Source organism: Cyprinodon tularosa, unplaced genomic scaffold, assembly GCF_016077235.1.
Source record: "Cyprinodon tularosa strain WSP-4 unplaced genomic scaffold, ASM1607723v1 ctg9, whole genome shotgun sequence".
Lineage (NCBI taxonomy): Eukaryota > Metazoa > Chordata > Actinopteri > Cyprinodontiformes > Cyprinodontidae > Cyprinodon > Cyprinodon tularosa.
The window spans coordinates 2174352-2196797 of record NW_024039673.1 but is presented as its reverse complement, the minus strand read 5'-3'; the positions used below and the strand labels follow the sequence as shown (position 1 = coordinate 2196797).

Sequence of the window (22446 nt, the reverse complement as noted above, 5' to 3'; positions counted from 1 at the left end):
CTGGTTATGCACCTTATTTTGAATGTACTTAATAACCCTTTATGGAAATATGCCTCTCAGAGCCTACACCTATGTAGCGATCGACCATCACCAGTACAACTACAACTAATTACAACACCAAAAGTCCAGGTTTCAGAATAATATATATATATATATATATATATATATATATATATATATATATATATATAAATCCAGAAACTTAGCTTACATGTGTGGTCAAAAGCAAATTGCACAATAGGCCTGTCATGTGACTTACCCCATGCATCACTGACTGCACATACAAAAATGCCATACAAAGGAAACTTAGAACATAGCGCTAAGAAGTAATAAAGAGATGTTTATCTTTTAAATGTTCTTAAAAGAGAATTCCACATATTTTTCTAGGACTTTAATTATTTTCACCACATTTATTGTGATTAAAAAAATACTTTGTTTATCACTAATATCAGATCCAAAGAACAATAAGACCAAACCCAGAAGGGGAATATGTGTTAATTTTAATGAAACATTCAAGGTGATGTATTCCAAGTAATATACATTTATAAAAGCACCAATGAAAGTACAGTCATCATGTTTCAACTTGGAATAAATAATTCATTCTGAAGAGAAATGCAGGTTTTAAAACATGATTGCTAAAAACAAGCCTGGGATTTATCCAGCTACTGTTTTACCAACATTTAAACTGCAAGTCTGATTTTCTGCTGCCTACAGATTATTTTGTTGACCTTTTTAAGGATAAAATTGCTTCTTTTTTTCCAAGCTAAAAATAACAAAAAAATATCTGTGAAAATCAAAAATACAGTACAGGTGGGAACAAAGCAAACAGTACCAACTTTTCTTTTTATCAAAGTTTCAGCACATTTACTGTATAAGATTTGCATGCAGAGGAATTCAGGCAGCCTGTTTTAGGAGATCCAACTTAGTGTCCTGCAAGATGATTGCTTCCTTTGTTGACATTTGACCCTTGGAGATTTTTCCAGAACCCCTGAATTCAAAAAGGGGACACAAAACAAGAGTTAAATACACTGTGAGTTTACAGTATTTTTTAGGTCTCAACCATTTCTTTTTCTTAGTTTTCAACTTTGTCACACCATGTTTTTGAATATGCAGAAGGCTTTAACTTACCTGTCCTCCACATCCTGTATTGTGTCAGGCAGCTGTGTGCCCAGAGTTTCTGGGAGAAAAATCGCAGCAACTCCTGAGAGAATCGGAGCTCCTCCATAAATTAAACCTGGTAGCCAAGGTATGTAGTCCCCTGTGAGCTGAACCATTGGGGCCACCATAGCTCCCACACGTGCCATCATGGACACCCAACCCATGCCACTTTGACTAAATGAGAAAAAAAGGTCATAATGTCTCGGTTAGAGCACAATCAAAAGTCTAATTGCAGAGCCAGTTAAGGAGTAAATCACTGCACTGCCCTGCCCTGTCAGATTTGTATTTTCAGATTAATTTGACTGATCATGATTTCGTAAGCATTTAAAATATCTTTAACTGTAAGTTTGAAGGGCCTTACTTCCTAAATTACTAAGTAACTCTGAGGCAAGAGCTTCAACAAAGCTGGCTTTGCTTTACTTTCTGTTAACATGGATGATATATAGATAATGCCTCATGTTTTTGGGTTTTCACTCATCTGTTCATGGTTTTCATCCAGCGTCCTCATAAATTACTCCCCAAATTTCAAGGAGGGAGAATTAGCTTTTATGTTTTTATGATGACTGTGTCATAAATGAGTGAACAATAGCAGCGTGATGTCAGAAACTTTATATTCCAGAAAAACAGATACAGTATAAATCGCATTTGACACGTTGGCAGCCCTGAATAAGTAAATACTATAAAAAAGAGGCCTGCAGTTATTGGCTCTCATCATCGCCATCTGGTCACTGAACCTGTTCGAACCTCTGAGTATTTTTTCCAGTGGTTGAAGGTCACCTGGAAATTTGCCCATATCAGCTGGAAACACACAGATCCTTTTTATTGTATTTGGGTTTTTCTTTTTCAGAAACCTTTACAAACTTGTTGAAAGGGTTCTTTATCAGACCCAACATCCTAGTAGCATATTTATATGAAAGTGAGCATAATTCATATAAAATTAACAAGAATCAGATGCATAATATTATAAATAGTGTCCTGTTTCTGTTTTGCTTCTTGTTATTTATAATAATAAAAATACTTTTTTGAATGTGTCCAGTCTAAAATTTTGAAAATCTTTATTTCTATGATCAAAGGGTGTAAAAGTTATACAAAAAATGTATTCTAATTTAAGAAATTTTCACAATTTACATTTGACTACTGGGGAGTGGCAGCCCTGATCTTCAAAGCAGAGCACTGATGTCCAGAGAGGCCACAAGATTTCCGTCCAAACTTAAAGACTGGGTCTCTAAATAAGCCCCTTTACCCACAAAAAGATTGAAGAGCTGCATTCTGTTGTCTGTGTCAAATATAGAGGATTTATTTTGTGAGTCAAGGTTATTATCATCATTGTTGTTTTATATAATATATTTAATGCTCCTGAGCTACACCACAAGCTTTGAAAAGCTCTCAATATACTGCCTTTAATTTGTTAAATGACAATTGCAACCTTTATTGTTCTCTTTTAGTCCAACACAAAGCAGCAGCAAAACTGAGCAGAAGAAAAATCAATAGTTTTTCCTTTTTTTCTTATCAAAAGATTAAAAGTTACCCCTTCTTCTGATTGCATGAAGCCAATCAGAAGAAGGGGTATAACTTTTAATCTATCTACTGATTGGATGTTGCCAAAGTTGTCAACAATGATATTGCACATCACCATGGGCAAACCACCCACTGGAAAACAATGCCACATCAACCTATAAATATATTTTCATACAGCTGGGGCAATGAAACCTGACAAAGGTTTCAAAAATTGGATAATGGAACAAAGGTTAATCCTGCAACAGGAAAATAAGCCCCAAATATTAAGCAAAATGGATTAGATTAGATTAAATCAAATAACACTAATTTTTTAGGCTGACCCAGTCAAAGCCCAGAGCTAAACCAAATAGAGAATTTATAGCAAGAACATTTTTGTTTTATTTTTCTCAAACTCTTTAACATCATGTATCAGTTTTCTTCCTCTTCAGAATAGCTGTCCTGGCCAGTCAGAAAATTATGAAATTCACTGAGGGCTTTGGTCATGTGATAAAATCTGAAAGAGTTCAAGGTGTAAGAGCACTATTTCAAAGAGTACTATTTCAAAGCCTATTTGTCACTTATTTAACACAACCCTTTACTGATTAGTCTCCTGACCTTGGTAATACTGTTAATCTATAATCCTAAATCTTCTAAAATGTATGAGCTCCTGGGTCACTTAACACCCGTGCCTATAAACAAACACAGTTGAAAACAGTAAAATCGTTTTTTCCTTGTCATTTCATAAACCTACTTGACTTCGAAACACATGATGCAAGCAACATTAGCCATTAGACAGACCTGAGTTTAGGGACCTTTGGCAAATACCCAGTGGTCAGTTTCTTCCTTTAGGGACTAGATCAGCAATTCCCCAGATGGAACATCACCTACAGCTGGAACCATGAGGGACCAGTGCAAATACGCTTGGGCAGCAGACAGAGGGGAAGGCCCCGGAGACCTGATCCAATGAGGCTTAAACTGACTCTGAGGATGTGGAATCTCACATCAATGGGGCAAAGCTTTCAGAGGGGTATCCATCAGTGCACTTGGCACCAGGATACCCTAGAACAGACATTATCAACTTTGTGGCCAGATACTCTGACCTTCTGCTGCATGTTCAGTCGAGCTGTCCACCAGTCACCACCTGTTAAAGGCTGGTTATACTCCCCATAGCAGTGTGTCGCAGTGAGTTTGACGCAGACATTTTTGATTTATGCTCAATTTTGAAGCGTGGTCTGCGCTCTGTTATTCCACGCCACGACGCAAAAGAATCATGAACTAGCTGTGGGTCTAGATCAGCGGTGGGCAATTCCAGTTCCTGGGGGCCAGTATCCTGCAACTTTTAGATCCATCCTTGCTCCACACACCTGAATTAAATGGCTTGGTTACCTCCTTAGTATGCAGTCACTTCCTCCAGAGGTCTCTCAATCATCTAATTATTTGATTCAGGTGTGCTGAAACAAAGACACATCTAAAAGTTGCACGGTAGCGGCCCTCAGGAACTGGAATTGCCCACCCCTGGTCTAGATACACCCGAGGCGGTGAGGGAGTGTGTGCAAGTTTTTCCGACAACGGAGGGACATGAGGGTGAAAAAGAGTGGGGATTCAGGTGGGAAAGGGTCCCAGTGTTCTTGCGCACTTCGCTCTTCTAGCTGGTCCAACTTCACGTGTTGTTTTCAGCAATTGCTGTCATACAAACAAAACAAGACAGCCTCCTGTCTGCGGCATTGTCTGCGGGTACAGTAACTACAATTTGGGAGAGGTGCAGCAGAGTGTCTGCGGAGGAGGCGGGGACATCTTTGCGTTACATTGCCACACCAACGCAGACAACCTAGTTGAGTTGGATACCCAGTCAGGGACCTGCTCGAGTCCCGCAGGCGGGATTTGAGCAAGTTCTAAGGGATGCTGGCTGAGGTCATAGAGTCAAGGTGGACCATGTCCTCTGCCTTACAGCCTCAGCTATGACCTCCGCAACGGAGGTCATAGCTGAGGCTGTAAGGTCTGTGGTGTCTGTCAAAGCTGCAACCCTCAAATCCAGTGGTGGACACCAACACTAAGGGATGCCATCAAGCTAGGAAGGGAGTCCAGTTGAGCCTGGTTGCCTTAAAGGACTCCTGAGGCAGCAGACTGGTTCTGTGAGGCCAAGCATGCCTCTGCCTAGGTGTTTGCAGAAGCAAATCTCTGGCCTGAGAGGTGTTTGAAGAGACCATGGAAAGAGACTAACCATTTGTCTCAAAGTGATTCAGACAAATGGTCCAGCACCTCCAGGATGGGAAGCATTCTTTCCGTAAAACTGTTTACTGTGATGGTGATGGGATGCTGACCTCGACCGAGGATATTGTTGGACAGTGGAAAGAATAATTTGAAAAGTATATTCATTTTTTTAGGGTATTATATTTGCTTTGCATTCACAATTTACTTTCTTCTCAACAAAACATATCACAAGTTCTGAGGAATACAGAACACAGAAATACATAGACCTCTGATAGATCAGTGCTGATTGTTTTCATTGAGACAGACTCAGTGAACTTAGTGCCCTGTCACACTTTGCCAGATATTTCGTACACCAGGCATACACTGGCTAAATTGTCAAGGCGTGACAGTGGCTTTTGTTTCTGTTGTCCTGCAATAAAACTCACCGGATGATAGTTGGGTAAAGTTCTCCAGAATAAAGGTAGCAGCAGTTAAAGGATGCAGCCAGACAGCCTTTGCCCAATACTGCCAAACATGTGCGCACAGTCTGTTTGTCTAAACAAAAGAGAGGATTTTAAATAGTATGTCTTTGTTAATTGAGCATGTTGAGAACAAAATGTATTTCATTCAAACAGCATGGTACGATCTCCATCATATTTTCCAATGAAGCCAGTCTACTAAGGCTTGAGTGGGGATATGGTTCTCTGACATGTACTTTATTCTATGGTCATCACTGGGGTCTTTGTTAACATTTTTTAACAAGCTCCTTTCCAGACATCTGCATTTGTAAAATAATACACCAATGGATTCTATTTACTAGTTTGGTGAGTTAAAAATAGGAGGTGGCTCTTGTTTTATGGTGTCAGAATACAAGGGACTGAAAAGATATGTAGAAGTTGTCCACCATTTCACAGTTAGTAATTAGTTAGTTATTTTCTTTGTTGGTCTATCATTTAAGATCCTAACAAATCCTTTGCTGCTTCTATCCTAATAAAATCAATTTAAGGCCTTCACTAAAGCACATTATTACTCCAGCATAACGAATGTGCTCGGCACTTACCATATGGCACCAGTATGTTGATCAGAATGGTGATTCCAGCGATGATGAGGGCACCACTTTGTGATGGCCGCCGTCCAATAAAACTCATACACACGGTAATGACAACTTTAGCAGGGATGTCTACGGCTCCAAAGATTACTTGTATCAAGTAAATGTTCACCCCAAATTTCTGGAGGTCCATAGCAAGGCCATAGTAAGCAAAGCTGGTTGATAACCTTAAGAAAAGATACATGTTTAGTTAAAGATGAGTGTTACTTGTTGTTTTTTGTAGAAAAATCAAGATGTTTACCAAGTAGCGCTGAGGCAAAGAGTCATTATGCGCATTTTGGGAGTGCGGAACAGATCAAGGGAAGAGTAGGTCCCCTGGGAGCATGACATTTCTTTTTTCATAGACTCCTGCAGCATCTGAACACAAAGTAGATGCACTTACAACTTTTATGAATAATTAAAAAATAATAATAAAAAAAAATAGATAAGACCTTTGCCTTACTTTTACGTCAATCTTTTCTCCTTCCTCATGTCGTCCATTAAATCTGGCTACACTTTTAAGAGTCTTGACAGCCTGTTCTTGCTTATTGTTTATTGCTAACCATCTTGAGGATTCATGAAACCACCTGAAAATATACACATTTTTATTTTATTTGCTGTTTTTGCAGTTGTTATGGGAGACCCTCCCAAATTATAATCAGGAATTCCAGTCATATCTCTGCAACTGGTGTCTCACCATGATATAAGGAAGAAGACATAGAAGGGTAACGACACTGCCAGAGTTAACCACCTCCAGTCCGTGATGAAGTAGGCAATGGCCGCCAGGATCAATTGCCCCAAAGTGTAACAGTACCCTGTTGCTGTCCCTGTGAAGGTTCGCACGCGGGTTGGGATCCACTCCACAACTTTACATAAAAAAAAGAAATTGAAGAGGAAAAAACATTTAAGTTCTACACGGAAACCCAGGAAAAGGTCACATGAATTTCTAACTGATAATCAGACAGACAGACAGACAGACAGACAGACAGATAGATAGATAGACAGATAATTTAATCTTATTTATATGATAACGAATGAAAAGTGACATTCAAAATAAAGTCAAAAACATCAATAATATAATAATAATAAAAAAAGTGATATTTTTTTCATTTTACTGTGTGTCTCCAAACGTTGGCTTAATTTTTGTTTTTAAAATCACACAAAGCTCATTATGTTTTTGGTATCCCTTGAACATTTTTGTTTAGTTCAGTTCAATTGGATTTTCTTTACATAATGATACTTTCCAACTCTTTCTCATGTCATTCTGCTCTCCCTTCACTATCACCTGTGCGTCTGGAGAGATGTATTTTACAATATAAATTATCCATTTGACAAACAAGTTGTTTATCTCTTTGTGTTTTGACTGAATGCTTATTTACTGAGTGAGAAGGTGTTGAGTCCCAGGCCGGACAAAGCCATGCCACAGCCGAACCGGAACAGACAGTAGAGGGGGAAGGAGGGGGAGAAAGCAACACATGTTCCTGAGACGGCCATGAGCAGGTTAGAGATCATCAGGAGGATGCGACGGCCATATCTAGGAGAGAAGAGGGATGTTTAGAAATGAAAGGAAAAGCCAAACTTATTTATCAATTCAGAACAGTTTTGCAATTAACAGTTGAAGCAATACAGATAGAAACACTGGTGAACTTTAAATGTCACCTGTCTGAAAGGCCTCCAAAGACAAGAGCCCCAACAAGCACTCCTCCCATATAAACAGTTTGTCCCATTTGTTTTAATGAACGCAGGTCACACACTAAGTGCCACTGAAGAAAGGAACACATCAAAACACAAACATGTATATGTATTGTAAAATCATATCTAGCTTTATGGAAAACCATTTGATCAAATAAATGTCTGTAAAATACAGCCCTACTTCAGATATGATAGTGGAGCTCATCTCTGTCATGTTATAGGACCATCCATCCTCACATCCTTGCAGGACTACATCACAGTCTTTCTCTGGAGAGGAAGTCCCATTTTTATCCAGGAGGTGCCACTGTGGAGCAACATATCGTTGGCACTGCTGAGGTTTCCCTGCCTCGTTCAGTGGTACTGTGATCATCAGAATCTCAGCTGGGCTCAGCGAGGATTGAGACAAGTTGGAGTGTGCTCTGCAGTAATGAGGGGGTACCATGGCCACAAAGTTTTGCAGCAGATTGTGACTGGCCATGAACAGGACAGGAATGCAGAGGAGGGTGACATGCAGGATCTGGAAGCGACCCGTGCTGCCCACCTGCTCCAGGAGGTCTGCAAAGGCCATCCTTCTGCACAACCACAACAAAACAATGTGACTTAATATTAAAACTTGGCTTCTTCTTTTTCAATGTATTTTGATTTATAAAAGAGAAGCCTTTTGTAACCATCTGTGAAATTAACAGAGAAATTTTAACCAACCATTTGGTGATAAGATGATAAGAAATAGGAAAAACATACCTGCTGAATTATGCTCTTTAGAAATGATTTTAAAAATGTTGCTTTTAATTTTGTAAACACAGTTCCATCCGAAATCCCACAAAAAGTCCTTTAAAACGTGAAAAAAAGCACCACATAAAAAAACATAGTTTTGTCACTGTTCCTCATTTAAATCCGTAATCAGCTTTCAAATTCCTCCACTTCTTCTCAACCTCAGGAATTAGCAGCTTTTTCTTTCGGCACTGAGGTAAGTAGGGTGCTTGCTGTGCAGATCTTGCTAAATGATCAGAAAGAAGTCCAGCATCAGGAGTGTGGACCTTACCAACCTCAGCCTTTTCCCCTCTTTGCTCTGAGAAACACTCCCTACCCTTTAGTGGTTACTTAACATGAACGACAGTGTGTATATCCATGTGTGTGGGAGAGAAAAAGTGGCAGACACACATGTGCATACGCATGAGGTCAACCAAGGGATGTTTCTGTTATTGTTGCTGTTTCTGATTAGATCACCAACAGGTTAGCATGGTTAAAGTTAAACAAGAGGAAAGTGAGTGAACAATGAGTTAGTGATTGGATTCAGTTACAAAAGATGCAGATCAATATTCAACTATTTAAATGCCCTTTAACACCAAAACATTTTCTCCTCCTCTCTGGCACCTTGTGTTATTTCAGCGGTTTAGTGATTATACTTTGTCAAAATTAGAGAAATTGAGGAAAAAGTCAGAGTTAGATCCACATATTTTGTTTTTAAGATAAAAAAAATATTAGGTTTGATCTTAATTTTACTTAAATTGAAGCTTCTTACGCTCTGATAGTTTCCTACTGATTAGTTCTGAGGAATGTTTTCTCTTATGTAAGGATCAGCATGAGATGCCGGGGCGAATGAGGCTGCAGGTGCACCGAGGCTAAACAAAAAGTCTTTTTCAGAGTTTTTTCAGCTGTTAGAATTAGAACAGATTGGAGCTGCTACAAAATCCCTTCTTTGGAATACTTTTTAAAATAATATATAAAAAAATTGGCAGGACAGTAAAACTATGTTTTATACCCTTTTGTAAAGGAGCTGTTTCCGATTTAGAGTCATAAACAGTAATCTATTTTATTGGGATTGGTTATGACAGGGTCACACAGAGTGTAACATATGTAATGTGGATAAGAAGAAAATATATATATAGATTATTTCCATAGTTTGTTTTTTTAAAATAAAGAAAAATCTGAAAACAGTTTTTTGTATCCAGCCCCTTCTCTCAAATACCCCTAAATGAAATCAGGACTTACTGTAACACTTTGAGTAAGTCTAAGTAAGTCTCAGTATAAATGCTGACATGCTACTACCATAACATTCTCTGCAGCAGTGACATGGGGGTCTAATCGGTGTTAATGGGTTAAGATTAGTGTTGCACCGATACCAGTATCAGACGGGGCCCCGATCCAGCACTAAAATGGTGGTATTGGTATTGGCGAATACCAACAAATAGGGCACCAATACCATTTTGAGAAAAGTTTATTCAACTGTTGTCACCCATTCCAGTTAGGCAATAAAAAGTTCTACTGGATTCACTTTGTATTAGTCTTTTTTCCTGCTTCATAAAGATAGGCAGCAGCTTGACAAAGCCATGATGGCAATTATTTTACATCCAAGTAGTATGAAGGTTCATTATATATACACACACACACATCAATTTCAAACAGATATCGGTATGGTATCGGTATCAGCCAGTACCACACAGCCAGGAATCGGGTATCGTTATCGGGGGCCAAAAAATGGCATTGGCACACAACACCAATTAAGATGGAGTTGAATAAAGAGAAAAGGTTTTCAACTTTAATGACAGAAAAGAGTATTAAAATGTAAAGGAATAAAGGGGATCAAATCTTTCAATAATTAGGGAAATTATAAGAGAATAGATTTGTGAAATCCATGGAAATATTAATAAAATGTTGTCCAGGTTTCTCTCTTTTTATTTCCTATATTCTCATACAGTACCACCAGAAACAAACAGAAAACAAGCAAAAAAAATGTTTTTAAATATATTAATATCGTATTCTAATTTCCAGTTTCTTTATTGATAAATAGAGAATGAAGAGCTAAAGATAAATAAACAATGATTTACAAAGCAGAACCATCCTTACAGGAAACCCAAGAAGATTTTAGACACAGATTTAATGTTTTACACAGTTTGGCAGGTGTTACAGTTTTCTGTCTTCAAGGTTGAATGTTAAACCTGGCAGAACATGAAGATGTTAATTTCTGCTGTTCTGAAACTGTCGTCAAAATCAGAATCAATATTTATTATCAAGTACATATACTGTACACTATCTGTATAGGGGAGGGGCGGCCTAGTGGTTGGGACATAGAGCTTGGAATCCTGATGTTCTAAGTTTGAGCCCCACTCCCACAGACTGCCACTCTGGGTCCCCAAGCAAGATCCCACACTGCTCCCTGGGCGCTGCACAATGGCAGCCCACTCCTCCCCAATGGGATGGGTTAAATGCGGAGGTAAGATTATTAAATCTATCTATCTATCTATCTATCTATCTATCTATCTATCTATCTATCTATCTATCTATCTATCTATCTATCTATCTATCTATCTGTCTGTCTGTCTGTCTGTCTGTCTGTCTGTCTGTCTGTCTGTCTGTCTGTCTGTCTGTCTGTCTGTCTGTCTGCCTGCCTGTCTGTCTGTCTGTCTGTCTGTCTGTCTGTCTGTCTGTCTGCCTTGTTGCTGGTAATGTGACAAAAATCAATGTGTAAAAAAATCTATCTATCTAATATTGTCTATACAAAATGACAAGCAATATGTACAAAACCTAGGATGAAAAGAATTAAATGTAGAAATTGAGTGACTGTAAGAACTGTATTATTTGTTGTATGATGACTGTGAAGTCACACGTTGCTCATGAGAGCAAAAACTGAAAGGAAGAAGCAATCTTATTGTGTTTTTCTTCTTTTACGACTCATTTGACCAGATAAACCTGATCTTTTCAATAATTTTATTCCCTGAACCCCTTTGTGATGTTGCTGAGGACAGCGTCTAATTCTAAATACTAAGCTTGCCATTTTCATCTCCTGAACTTCCATTTCTTCAAAGCCATTATTTTTTTTTGCTTGTTTCTCATGGATTTTTCCTTGTTCTTCTGTAAGCAGAATTCACAGCTTCTATTTTCCTTCCAGCTGGTATAAGAACATTCTTTTTTTTTGCTCTTCTTTTTTTCCCAGCAGCTGTGATATACAGGTGCTGGTCATAAAATTAGAATATCATGAAAAAGTAGATTGATTTCAGTAATTCCATTTAAAAAGTGAAACTTGTATATTATATTCATACATTACATACAAACTCATATATTTCAGATGTTTATTTTGTTTAATTTTGATGATTACAAATGACAACAAATGAAAATCTCAAATTCATCATATCAGAAAATTAGAATATTACTGAAGACCAATAAAAACAAAGGATTTATAGAAATGTTGGCCAACTGAAAAGTATGAACATGAAAAGTATGAGCATGTACAGCACTCAGTATTTAGTTGGGCCTCCTTTGGCCTGTATTACTGCAGCAATGCGGCGTGGCATGGAGTCGATCAGTCTGTGGCACTGCTCAGGTGTTATGATAGCCCAGGTTGCTCTAATAGTGGCTTTTAGCTCTTCTGAATTGTTGGGTCTGGTGTATTGCATCTTCTTCTTCACAATACCCCATAGATTTTCTATGGGGTTAAGGTCAGGAGAGTTTGCTGGCCAATTAAGAACAGGGATACCATGGTCCTTCAACCAGGTACTGGTAGCTTTGGCACTGTGTGCAGGTGCCAAGTCCTGTTGGAAAATGAAATCTGCATCTCCAAAAAGTTGGTCAGCTGCAGGAAGCATGAAGTGCTCTAAAACTTCCTGGTATGTGGCTGCGTTGACCCTGGACCTCAGAAAACACAATGGACCAACACCAGCAGATGACATGGCACCCCAAACCATCACTGACTGTGGAAACTTTACACTGGACTTCAAGCAACGTGGATGAAGTGCCTCTCTTCTTTTCCTCCAGACTCTGGGACCTTGATTTCCAAAGGAAATGCAAAATTTACTTTCATCAGAGAACATGACTTTGGACCACTCACCAGCAGTGCAGTCCTGTTTCTCTTTAGCCCAGGCAAGACGCTTCTGACGCTGTCTGTGGTTCAAGAGTGGCTTGACACAAGGAATGCGACAGCAGAAACCCATGTCTTTCATACGTCTGTGTGTGGTGGTTCTTGAAGCACTCACTCCAGCTGCAGTCCACTCTTTGTGAATCTCCCCCACATTTTTGAATGGGTTTTGTTTCACAATCCTCTCCAGGGTGCGGTTATCTCTCTTGCTTGTACACTTTTTTCGACCACATCTTTTCCTTCCCTTCGCCTCTCTATTAATGTGCTTGGACACTGAGCTCTGTGAACAGCCAGCCTCTTTAGCGATGACCTTTTGTGTCTTGCCCTCCTTGTGCAAGGTGTCGATGGTCGTCTTTTGGACAACTGTCAAGTCAGCAGTCTTCCCCATGATTGTGTAGCCTATAGAACTAGACTAAAAGACCATTTAAAGGCTTTTGCAGGTGGTTTGAGTTAATTAGCTGATTAGAGTGGGGCACCAGGGGCCATCAATTTTGAACCTTTTCACAATATTCTAATTTTCTGATATGATGAATTTGAGATTTTCATTTGTTGTCATTTGTAATCATCAAAATTAAACAAAATAAACATCTGAAATATATGAGTTTGTATGTAATGTATGAATATAATATACAAGTTTCACTTTTTAAATGGAATTACTGAAATCAATCTACTTTTTCATGATATTCTAATTTTATGACCAGCACCTGTACTTCCATCTGTCCACATTCCCACTGAAGCTTTTACCTCTTCCTCAATCTGATGTCAAGCCATTTCTACCAGCTATCTTGAACACCTTTTTAATTTATTTTGCTTTTCGCCACAATGCAGCGCACTGTCGTCAACTTACTGCATTCAATTCCCTTTAAGACCAATCTTTAGGTTCAGTTCAGGTCCAATTCATTGACTTTGTTTTCAAATACTCCCTTCGCAAAATAAACAACACTTTCCAAGAAAAATATCTTTACTGTAGGTAGATTCAAGAAGCTTGGAATAAATGAAGCACTAGGAGAATTGAATCTGTTTAAGTAAAAACGAAAGGCAGTGAAGAATAATAAAGGTCCTTCTTCTCTAGCCTTTTCTGCACAAACTGGACAGATTTTCTGAGCCAATAGTTGATTAAAACATATTAACTTTTGGCCACACAACGACTCACTAAGACCCCAGCCAAGAAAACAATTTAAGTACCTCATATTTAACTCAGGATTCAGAAATTTCAATTTATTTTGCCACACAGATGTGATGAAAATATAAAGAGCTGCTGGCAGCTGAAGATTCCAAAGCAGACAGCATGTAACACAGTGGTTTGTAATTGCATGGCTGTAGTTTTAGGCAGGCTGGAAAATCTAACAGATGGATCAATAGTCTTTTGGTCAAATCAAACAAGTGTACATCTACGAATGAAGCTGCCAGTTAAACTTGCTTTGATATTTGCTGAAATTAACTTCTTTACTGTACATTCTTCTCTAAAGTTACAAATCCTTTTTATATCAAAAGACCCGTGATTTGCTGAAGAGGTGGGGGCGAGCAGAGTCATTGCAAGGATTGAAAGACTGAATTATTGAGCTAGACACATTTATTTCTTAACTAGAAGCTGTTTTCTGTCTCGCTGTAATATATTGATCAAAGTATGTCTCAAACATTTCATTTAGACCTCAGAAAACTCTGTTATATATCTCCTCAAAGACACAGCCACAAAGTGAACCAATTACAGCCACTGATTCAACTAAGAACAAGTTTACAGACAAAGAGATAACAACTTTACTTGGAAAGAATATAGCAAACCTAGAAACCCCATTTAAACCTACCGCCCATTATATACATGGTTACGTAAAGCTCATGCTGAGGGATGTGTATTTGAACTTTGAATTCAGAGGCAAGCACCAAAGCAATGACTTATCTAGGTTTATTACATCACTAAAACCTTTCTGTACAAACCGCAATCAAATTCACAGTTGTAACACAAAAATTTCTTCGTCTTCAGTCTGCTCCTCCGTTAATGATTGTTTTGCTGTAGTTAGAATACGTAACACGTTCATTCTTATGCTGTGTAGGCAAAACTTGACAAATAAAAATATATAAATCAACCATTTTAGGTAGAATTCTGAAATTTTAATGTGTATTTATGTACTTTTTGTTTATTTAGGATGTCTTTACAAATCTGAAATTATATTTATTGATAACAGGTCTTTTAAAATGCTTAAAATGTTCTACTGTTTTGCTCATTTCACAATTTCCCCATTGTGGGAAAATAAAGTATTTTTTTCTATATATAAATAAAACTTACACATTTCACTATGTTTAAACTAGATAATACTGTAGTTCTAATTAGAAACCAAAGTATGATTTCATTTTTAAGAAAAATAAAATGCCATACCAGTCTAGGAAATTACAATATGCAAGATTAATGATTGAGGCTGAAATATATGCCATACTAATACAAGAAGAATCAAGAGACACTAACAAAATAAAGTGGACTACAGTGTTTGAAATATCCAGCAAACCACAATTGGGAAAATTATTTACTAAAGGAGAAAACATATATTAATATTAAATTTTCTTAGAGGTGTTGAGCAAAAGCTCATTATTAACTAACCCAGGAGGTTCACAAAAGAACACAGTGTTCAAGTTTTTATAAAGACAAAGAGACAGGGCAAAAAGCCTGCAAGATAGAGAAAATCAGTAAAATACAAAGACCCATCAAATATATTCTCAAGAAAAAAAACTGTAGACTTTCTGAAAATGTGAAAAAGAATATACTGGGACAGGTGTTTTACCTTTGAAAGAAATACGTTCTATTCAATCTGATGTAGAACTGACAGTGTTTCAAAGAATAAAGCATCATACTGACAGGATATTCTGGTTTAGGCATATTGATTTCTACCTCTATCAGAATATCTGGAGGAGAAAATAACTTTGCAACCAAATTACATAGGTGCATACTGCTGCTACAAAAAAGACGAGTGTCAGGTCTTGAATCAGGGATGTCAAACTTGGGACCTCTAGGGTCGGTGTCCTGCAACATTTAGATATCTTTCTGACCTAGTACACCTGAAGTTAAAGCCAAGTTCTCCAGAGTCCTGCAAGGGACGTAAGGTTTGATTCAGGTGTGATAAAGCAGAGATGCATCTAAAGGTGTTGGACTGATATCCCAGCTTTAGCATCTGCATAACCTGGTGCTATACCTCGTTCACTTCTGACCTGCAGGCATTAACATATATTTTGCTCTGTTTTTCTCCTGCTACTTTCATGTCATATCTAGCTGTTAACATTTCTGTTGCTGACGCTTGTCAACACAGGGTATCTTGCTGCTTTTATGTTGCAATAAAATGCTTGGGTAATTGCAAAGCTGGATGCCACTGTTGACTCCTCTCTTGTTAGTTCAAACGGACTTCAAGCTTGATATGAGACAACCTTGATTTTTATTGATTCTTTGTATGTAGTTCTTCCTTTGTGTATTTCTTATAAATGTGTCTGCTCTTGAAACTAGTGGTTTTAAAAAATGGTCTGATCTCTGCAGGCTTCGATTGACAACCTATTCAGCATTTTCAATATTTATATTTAACATATAAGTAAAAGCATAATCCAGAAGTGTAACCCACTTTTCACTTTTAATGATGTAGAAATGTCACTGAAAGGAAAGCTGTTTTTGTTTACCAGAATTTTGGATCTGTAGACATGAAACTGCGGACAGCGTTAACTGAACCCATATAAAAGGTTTATTTTTTTCATGTTTTTCAGTGACCTGTACAAAGATTTTTATTACACGCTGATTTGCAAAAGTGTCTCTACCATTTGAACTCCTTGCAAAATTTGTCAAGACACATCCTTCATGTATTTAATATCCAATACAATTTTGAAAAGCCTGGCATCTCTTTGTATTCTGCCACCCTTTGCGGCTTTCAAAGCTTTCAGTTCAGTTCAGCAGCTCTAAAAGGAACATGCTGGTCCGGTTTAGGGATCGGTCTAGAGAACGGTTAGAGGCAGGTATTTAACGCCTTCAGTTGGTGAGATTTGCTTTCATACAGAGATCTTTAGACCAAGGAAAAAAAGAGTCATACAGGAGACATAATAGGCATAAAGAATAAAGCTGGCCTCATGGGCTTTCAATTGACTCTTTTGTATTCTGATATAGTTGGATGACTGCACCTCTTTTCTGCTAAACTTTGCCCCACAAGACATTAACAAACCATTTTTTTTTGTCATTATTTTTTTCTTGTATCACTTAAATGTAACCATATTTCACATCGGCTATTGGAACGCTGACCCAACAGGCATCCTCACTTCCAGTGAACCCCTCTAAGGTCCTGATATACTGTGCTGACACTGGCAGTTGTGACAAATGCTAGTTTCAAGGTCATTGATTGAGTTCACACTGTTGTGAACAATTCCAGAAACCAGACTCTAGGCCATCAAAGGCATTCCAAAGGTTTATTGTAATCCAGCTTCAGTTTGATTCAGATCTGGTCTTATTTAGAACCGTTGGTCTGGGAATCGAACCTCCACCCCATCTAAAGTCTTTTAAAGCCTCTAACACTATCTCTTCCAGAATTGCCCTGCATTTAGCTCTGACCTGCTTAAGAAGAACATCCCCACAACATCATGCTTTTTCTGCAGGGTTCGTTGTTGGAGGGATGTCAGAGGTGTTAGGCAATGTAACATTCTTTATACAGGGTTAAAGATTCAGTTTAATCTTAGACTCATATTTTCATATGTTTGGCGTGTTATAAACATGTTATCAGGTAAATATAAACCTTGAATTTCATGTTTTTTGTATTCTAATGCTAGATTTGTGGGTTGTTAATCTGTTAACATTTGTCATGTTAACAGATTCACAGTCAGTTAGGGTGGGCAGCCATGTGTTGTTGGACTCTATTTATTAAATAAGACTTGCTAGACTTCATTAAGAAGTACAGTAGCAGCCATTAAAAATGGCCCTTCCAAGTGAAACGTCAGCCGAATGGCAGCCCACTTCCCTGCAACTCCCAGTTGAATCCCCTACAACTTCAAGCCACGGGAGTGACCCCCTCGTTCTCCTGGGCGTGCAAATTTTTTACTCTGACTCCACCCTTTCACTGAATTACAGGGTCTGACCAGGAGATGACGTTCCTGTTAATATCTTATTTTCCACAAATCATGACAGAAAGAATATTTTAGTACAAAGACTGATGTTTAAAAAAAGGAATTGTAGGGGACCAGCCAAGGACCCATCAAGGAAAGTGGGGAAATTTTGAATGACTACTACTGTAGGTGAAAATCCAGGAAACTGACTGATTAAAATGCACTCTTATAAGTATGAGGATGTTAACCTATGAAATTAACTTCATTGAAATATCAACACTGATACTCTTTACAGGAGTCAAAGCCGACCCCTTCTGTAAATAGGAATTAAGATTGTTAACAGTCCAAAAGGTGTTGTTTTAGACCTTCTTTGGCTGTGTAGTAGCATCAGCAATCTTCCATAGATTTGTATGTTAGAGCAACAGTATCTTATCTACCGCTGAGAGGAGGCAGTTGGATAAGCTAATGGGGAAGGCCAGCTCTGTTTTAGGATGCCCCTTTGACCCAGATCAGGTGGTTGGAGATGAAAAAACTTTTGCAAAAACAACTTCGCATGGTAAAAGGTCTCTGACCCCATGCAAGGAGCATGAAGCTGGGGAGCTATGTATTTCAGTGAAATACCCTGAAAAGACTTAATAGTTTGAATAACTGTCTGATGTTATTTTCAAATTTTTCTTCTATTGCTGTTTTATTTATATCTGTTGCTGCATCTTTTATTTGATCAGGTTATGTTGCTGTATTTTTCTCTTGACTGCTGAAAGCACCCCAATTTCTCAGCCTTTGGGCAACAAAATCTTATTCTTTTCAATTCAATTCTATTCTATTCTATTCTATTCTATTCTATTCTATTCTATTCTATTCTATTCTATTCTATTCTATTCTATTCTATTTGCTAAACAAGTCTGAGTATGATCTAATGTGCAAACCCAGTAGATACATGTTCTAAAAGAGCTACTGTGGTGGTTAGAAAGAAAGGCTCCACTCTAAATCCAATTGCTATTTAATATATAGTGTCAAATTAGATGTATTTGAATTTAAGACCCAGTGTGTAGTCCATATCATGACTTCATTACCATACTATTGGATTTATTGAATAAATGCAACGACAAGTCACATATCGTGTTTGACACGACAGAGTAGGTTATCTTAGCAGAGCTGCTTTTTATGCTGATGTTGTGATTTGTGGCTTTTTATTTAAGTTGCTGAGTACATTTGCTGCACCAGAGAAAATATTATCAGTAGGAGCTTGTGATAACAGCTAGCGTTAAGATTAACTGCCTCTTGCTGCATCCGTCGCTGTAGTGCTGCCCTGACAAACAGTGCCAAAGTCCTGTCTCCTTTATAAACTGGGTCTCGTGCAAATGTTGATACAGAGGATTGCAATGGGTAACAGCCTTATCAGAAACCCAGATTCCTCTCTCTGTGATGCCCTATTTAACTGTGGCACATAATGTCCTTTTATTTATTTATTTTGCAATGGGTACATGTTGGGGTTTTGTCCGGAACTGTCCTTCATGAACTCATTCTCATCCTGACTGCTTTGGCAAGCGCAATATTTATTTTAAGAGCACCTTTGTGATTCTATGCTTGGTTGAAGTTAAACTAGGGCACATTATGGGATCTTCCTAATGACATTAGTAATATCTAAAAAAAAAAAAATAAATGAATAAGGGGAAGTAGCTGTTAAAATGTACTTTGTAAAATAGTAGATAAAGAATTGCCATGTACAGGTGTCTTGTTTTCCATTGTTGTTAAATTTAACGCATCAGATCATGAAACACACTCGAGTTTACTAAACTGCAATCACAGTAATATTTCACCCCAAAATGAAGAATTGTGTAATTTTATTACATAACAAATTCCCATTTACTTCTTTTTTTTTCTTTCAGAAAAACCTATTAAATAAACCTTACAATAATGCATATTCATTGATTTAAATAGGCGTATTTAATTAAAATATCTATTATTAATGGGTGTATTTAGTTGAACTAAAAACACACAGTAAGTATACTTTATACTTTTTACAATACTAAATTCATACACCTGATGATTTCGTAATTTAAATAAATAAACTGTATTTTACATATGAATAAGGATCATGTAAGGTTTAGTGATAGGTTTTTGTTAAAATTATTTAAAAAAGGGAAATGGGATTTTTTTTATGCAATAAAATTACAAAATCTTAGCATTTTTGTGAATTATTTCTGTAAGTGTGGAGTAAAAACTGAAAATCAGCTTTCAAATTAGTGTTTTATTTTCAAGAGACAAAAGCAAACCAAATGAAACTGGCCAAAGTTGAAATAGTAATCTTTCCTTGACCATGAATTAATTTAGGCAATGCCAAAGCCGTCAACTCATGTCTTCATGGTTCTTCACACAGGATCTTTCTTACACTTTAAAATATATCAAGCATAAAGTGACTGTCTTGCTTTTCTTCAGCCTATCCATAACCACACTTGGCTCTGAGGTCAGAGGTTTCTCCTTTCTTCCTAACAAGCCAGAGAAATGAGAGATGTGAGGCGGAGATGCATTCAGCACTCTGTGATCATATAATAATGAAACTGACAACTTAATGCCTAACTCCAACATACTACACATGCAAATAAACTTTATTGTAAACACTTACAAACTAACTGTCCTACTATTCTATAATAATGCTATTTTTAAAGCTATCAGGTTCCCTAGCCTCATTGAGCCCTGATTACCATCAGAATTATTTTTAAGAAATTGTCTAAACATTATGACAACATAAAACAGGCTGGTAGATCTTGAAAAATAAATCACTATACAAGCGAAAGAAAAAAGTACGTAAAAGTACGTACCTTGTCAGTCTTATAAACAAGAAAAAGAATGGTGACAGGCAGCCATAATCCAAAAATGAAGAAAACATTTTCTGGAAATTATTTAATACCCATCAGAACACATGAAGGTTGTAGTTTAAGGACCTGGACAACTTTCTATGGTTGGTGGAACCACCAACAGGCTGATTTTCATACATGTTTAATTAGGATAGCTTTATTTAATAACTAAAGATAAATAATATTAATATTTGAAAAATAAGTCTTTTTTATAGTTTATTTAATTACTTATAAAATAAAACATTTTTTAAATGTCTGAGGATCTGAAAGTGTTTGGTATGAAATAAATGCCAAACATAAGAAATCCTTAATGGTACAGGTGCTGGTCATAAAATTAGAATATCATGAAAAAGTAGATTGATTTCAGTAATTCCATTTAAAAAGTGAAACTTGTATATTATATTCATACATTACATACAAACTCATATATTTCAGATGTTTATTTTGTTTAATTTTGATGATTACAAATGACAACAAATGAAAATCTCAAATTCATCATATCAGAAAATTAGAATATTACTGAAGACCAATAAAAACAAAGGATTTATAGAAATGTTGGCCAACTGAAAAGTATGAACATGAAAAGTATGAGCATGTACAGCACTCAGTATTTAGTTGGGCCTCCTTTGGCCTGTATTACTGCAGCAATGCGGCGTGGCATGGAGTCGATCAGTCAGTGGCACTGCTCAGGTGTTATGATAGCCCAGGTTGCTCTAATAGTGGCTTTTAGCTCTTCTGAATTGTTGGGTCTGGTGTATTGCATCTTCTTCTTCACAATACCCCATAGATTTTGTATGGGGTTAAGGTCAGGAGAGTTTGCTGGCCAATTAAGAACAGGGATACCATGGTCCTTCAACCAGGTACTGGTAGCTTTGGCACTGTGTGCAGGTGCCAAGTCCTGTTGGAAAATGAAATCTGCATCTCCAAAAAGTTGGTCAGCTGCAGGAAGCATGAAGTGCTCTAAAACTTCCTGGTATGTGGCTGCGTTGACCCTGGACCTCAGAAAACACAATGGACCAACACCAGCAGATGACATGGCACCCCAAACCATCACTGACTGTGGAAACTTTACACTGGACTTCAAGCAACGTGGATGAAGTGCCTCTCTTCTTTTCCTCCAGACTCTGGGACCTTGATTTCCAAAGGAAATGCAAAATTTACTTTCATCAGAGAACATGACTTTGGACCACTCACCAGCAGTCCAGTCCTGTTTCTCTTTAGACGCTTCTGACGCTGTCTGTGGTTCAAGAGTGGCTTGACACAAGGAATGCGACAGCAGAAACCCATGTCTTTCATACGTCTGTGTGTGGTGGTTCTTGAAGCACTCACTCCAGCTGCAGTCCACTCTTTGTGAATCTCCCCCACATTTTTGAAGGGGTTTTGTTTCACAATCCTCTCCAGGGTGCGGTTATCTCTCTTGCTTGTACACTTTTTTCGACCACATCTTTTCCTTCCCTTCGCCTCTCTATTAATGTGCTTGGACACTGAGCTCTGTGAACAGCCAGCCTCTTTAGCGATGACCTTTTGTGTCTTGCCCTCCTTGTGCAAGGTGTCGATGGTCGTCTTTTGGACAACTGTCAAGTCAGCAGTCTTCCCCATGATTGTGTAGCCTATAGAACTAGACTGAAAGACCATTTAAAGGCTTTTGCAGGTGGTTTGAGTTAATTAGCTGATTAGAGTGTGGCACCAGGGACCATCAATTTTGAACCTTTTCACAATATTCTAATTTTCTGATATGATGAATTTGAGATTTTCATTTGTTGTCATTTGTAATCATCAAAATTAAACAAAATAAACATCTGAAATATATGAGTTTGTATGTAATGTATGAATATAATATACAAGTTTCACTTTTTAAATGGAATTACTGAAATCAATCTACTTTTTCATGATATTCTAATTTTATGACCAGCACCTGTAGTTTCGTTTAACCTTTTTTCTGAAACAATAGGTTTTAAAGAAGCAATATGTAGAGTATAGTGTCATCTAGTGGCCAAGTCAGATATTGCAGTCAGCCTACTACTTAATCTTTATAATTAACTGCAGCTTCACCC

General features: G+C 37.6%; 1 protein-coding gene across 1 annotated transcript; it reads right to left on the bottom strand.

Moving 5' to 3' along the window:
* Positions 1-479: 479 nt before the first annotated feature.
* On the bottom strand, positions 480-8766 carry slc22a6l (solute carrier family 22 member 6, like). Its single transcript, XM_038274042.1, has 11 exons — positions 8366-8766; positions 7806-8196; positions 7592-7695; positions 7312-7466; positions 6630-6798; positions 6396-6519; positions 6195-6310; positions 5906-6120; positions 5292-5400; positions 1129-1332; positions 480-988 (listed from the first exon to the last, which is right to left on the bottom strand). The coding sequence occupies exons 2-11, from the start codon at positions 8190-8192 to the stop codon at positions 895-897; spliced, it is 1677 nt and encodes a 558-aa protein (XP_038129970.1). The 5' UTR covers positions 8193-8196; positions 8366-8766; the 3' UTR covers positions 480-894.
* Positions 8767-22446: the final 13680 nt, after the last annotated feature.

Bases quoted from the DNA above. Each gene is read 5' to 3' on its own strand.
- slc22a6l (XM_038274042.1), bottom strand. From the start codon at position 8,192: ATGGCCTTTGCAGACCTCCTGGAGCAGGTGGGCAGCACGGGTCGCTTC. The intron at 7,467-7,591 runs GTGACATTTAAA...CTTCTCTCCTAG, and splicing joins TTTGGAGGCCTTTCAGACAG to ATATGGCCGTCGCATCCTCC. The intron at 1,333-5,291 runs GTGAGTTTTATT...TTTCTCATTTAG, and splicing joins CTTTACCCAACTATCATCCG to TCAAAGTGGCATGGGTTGGG.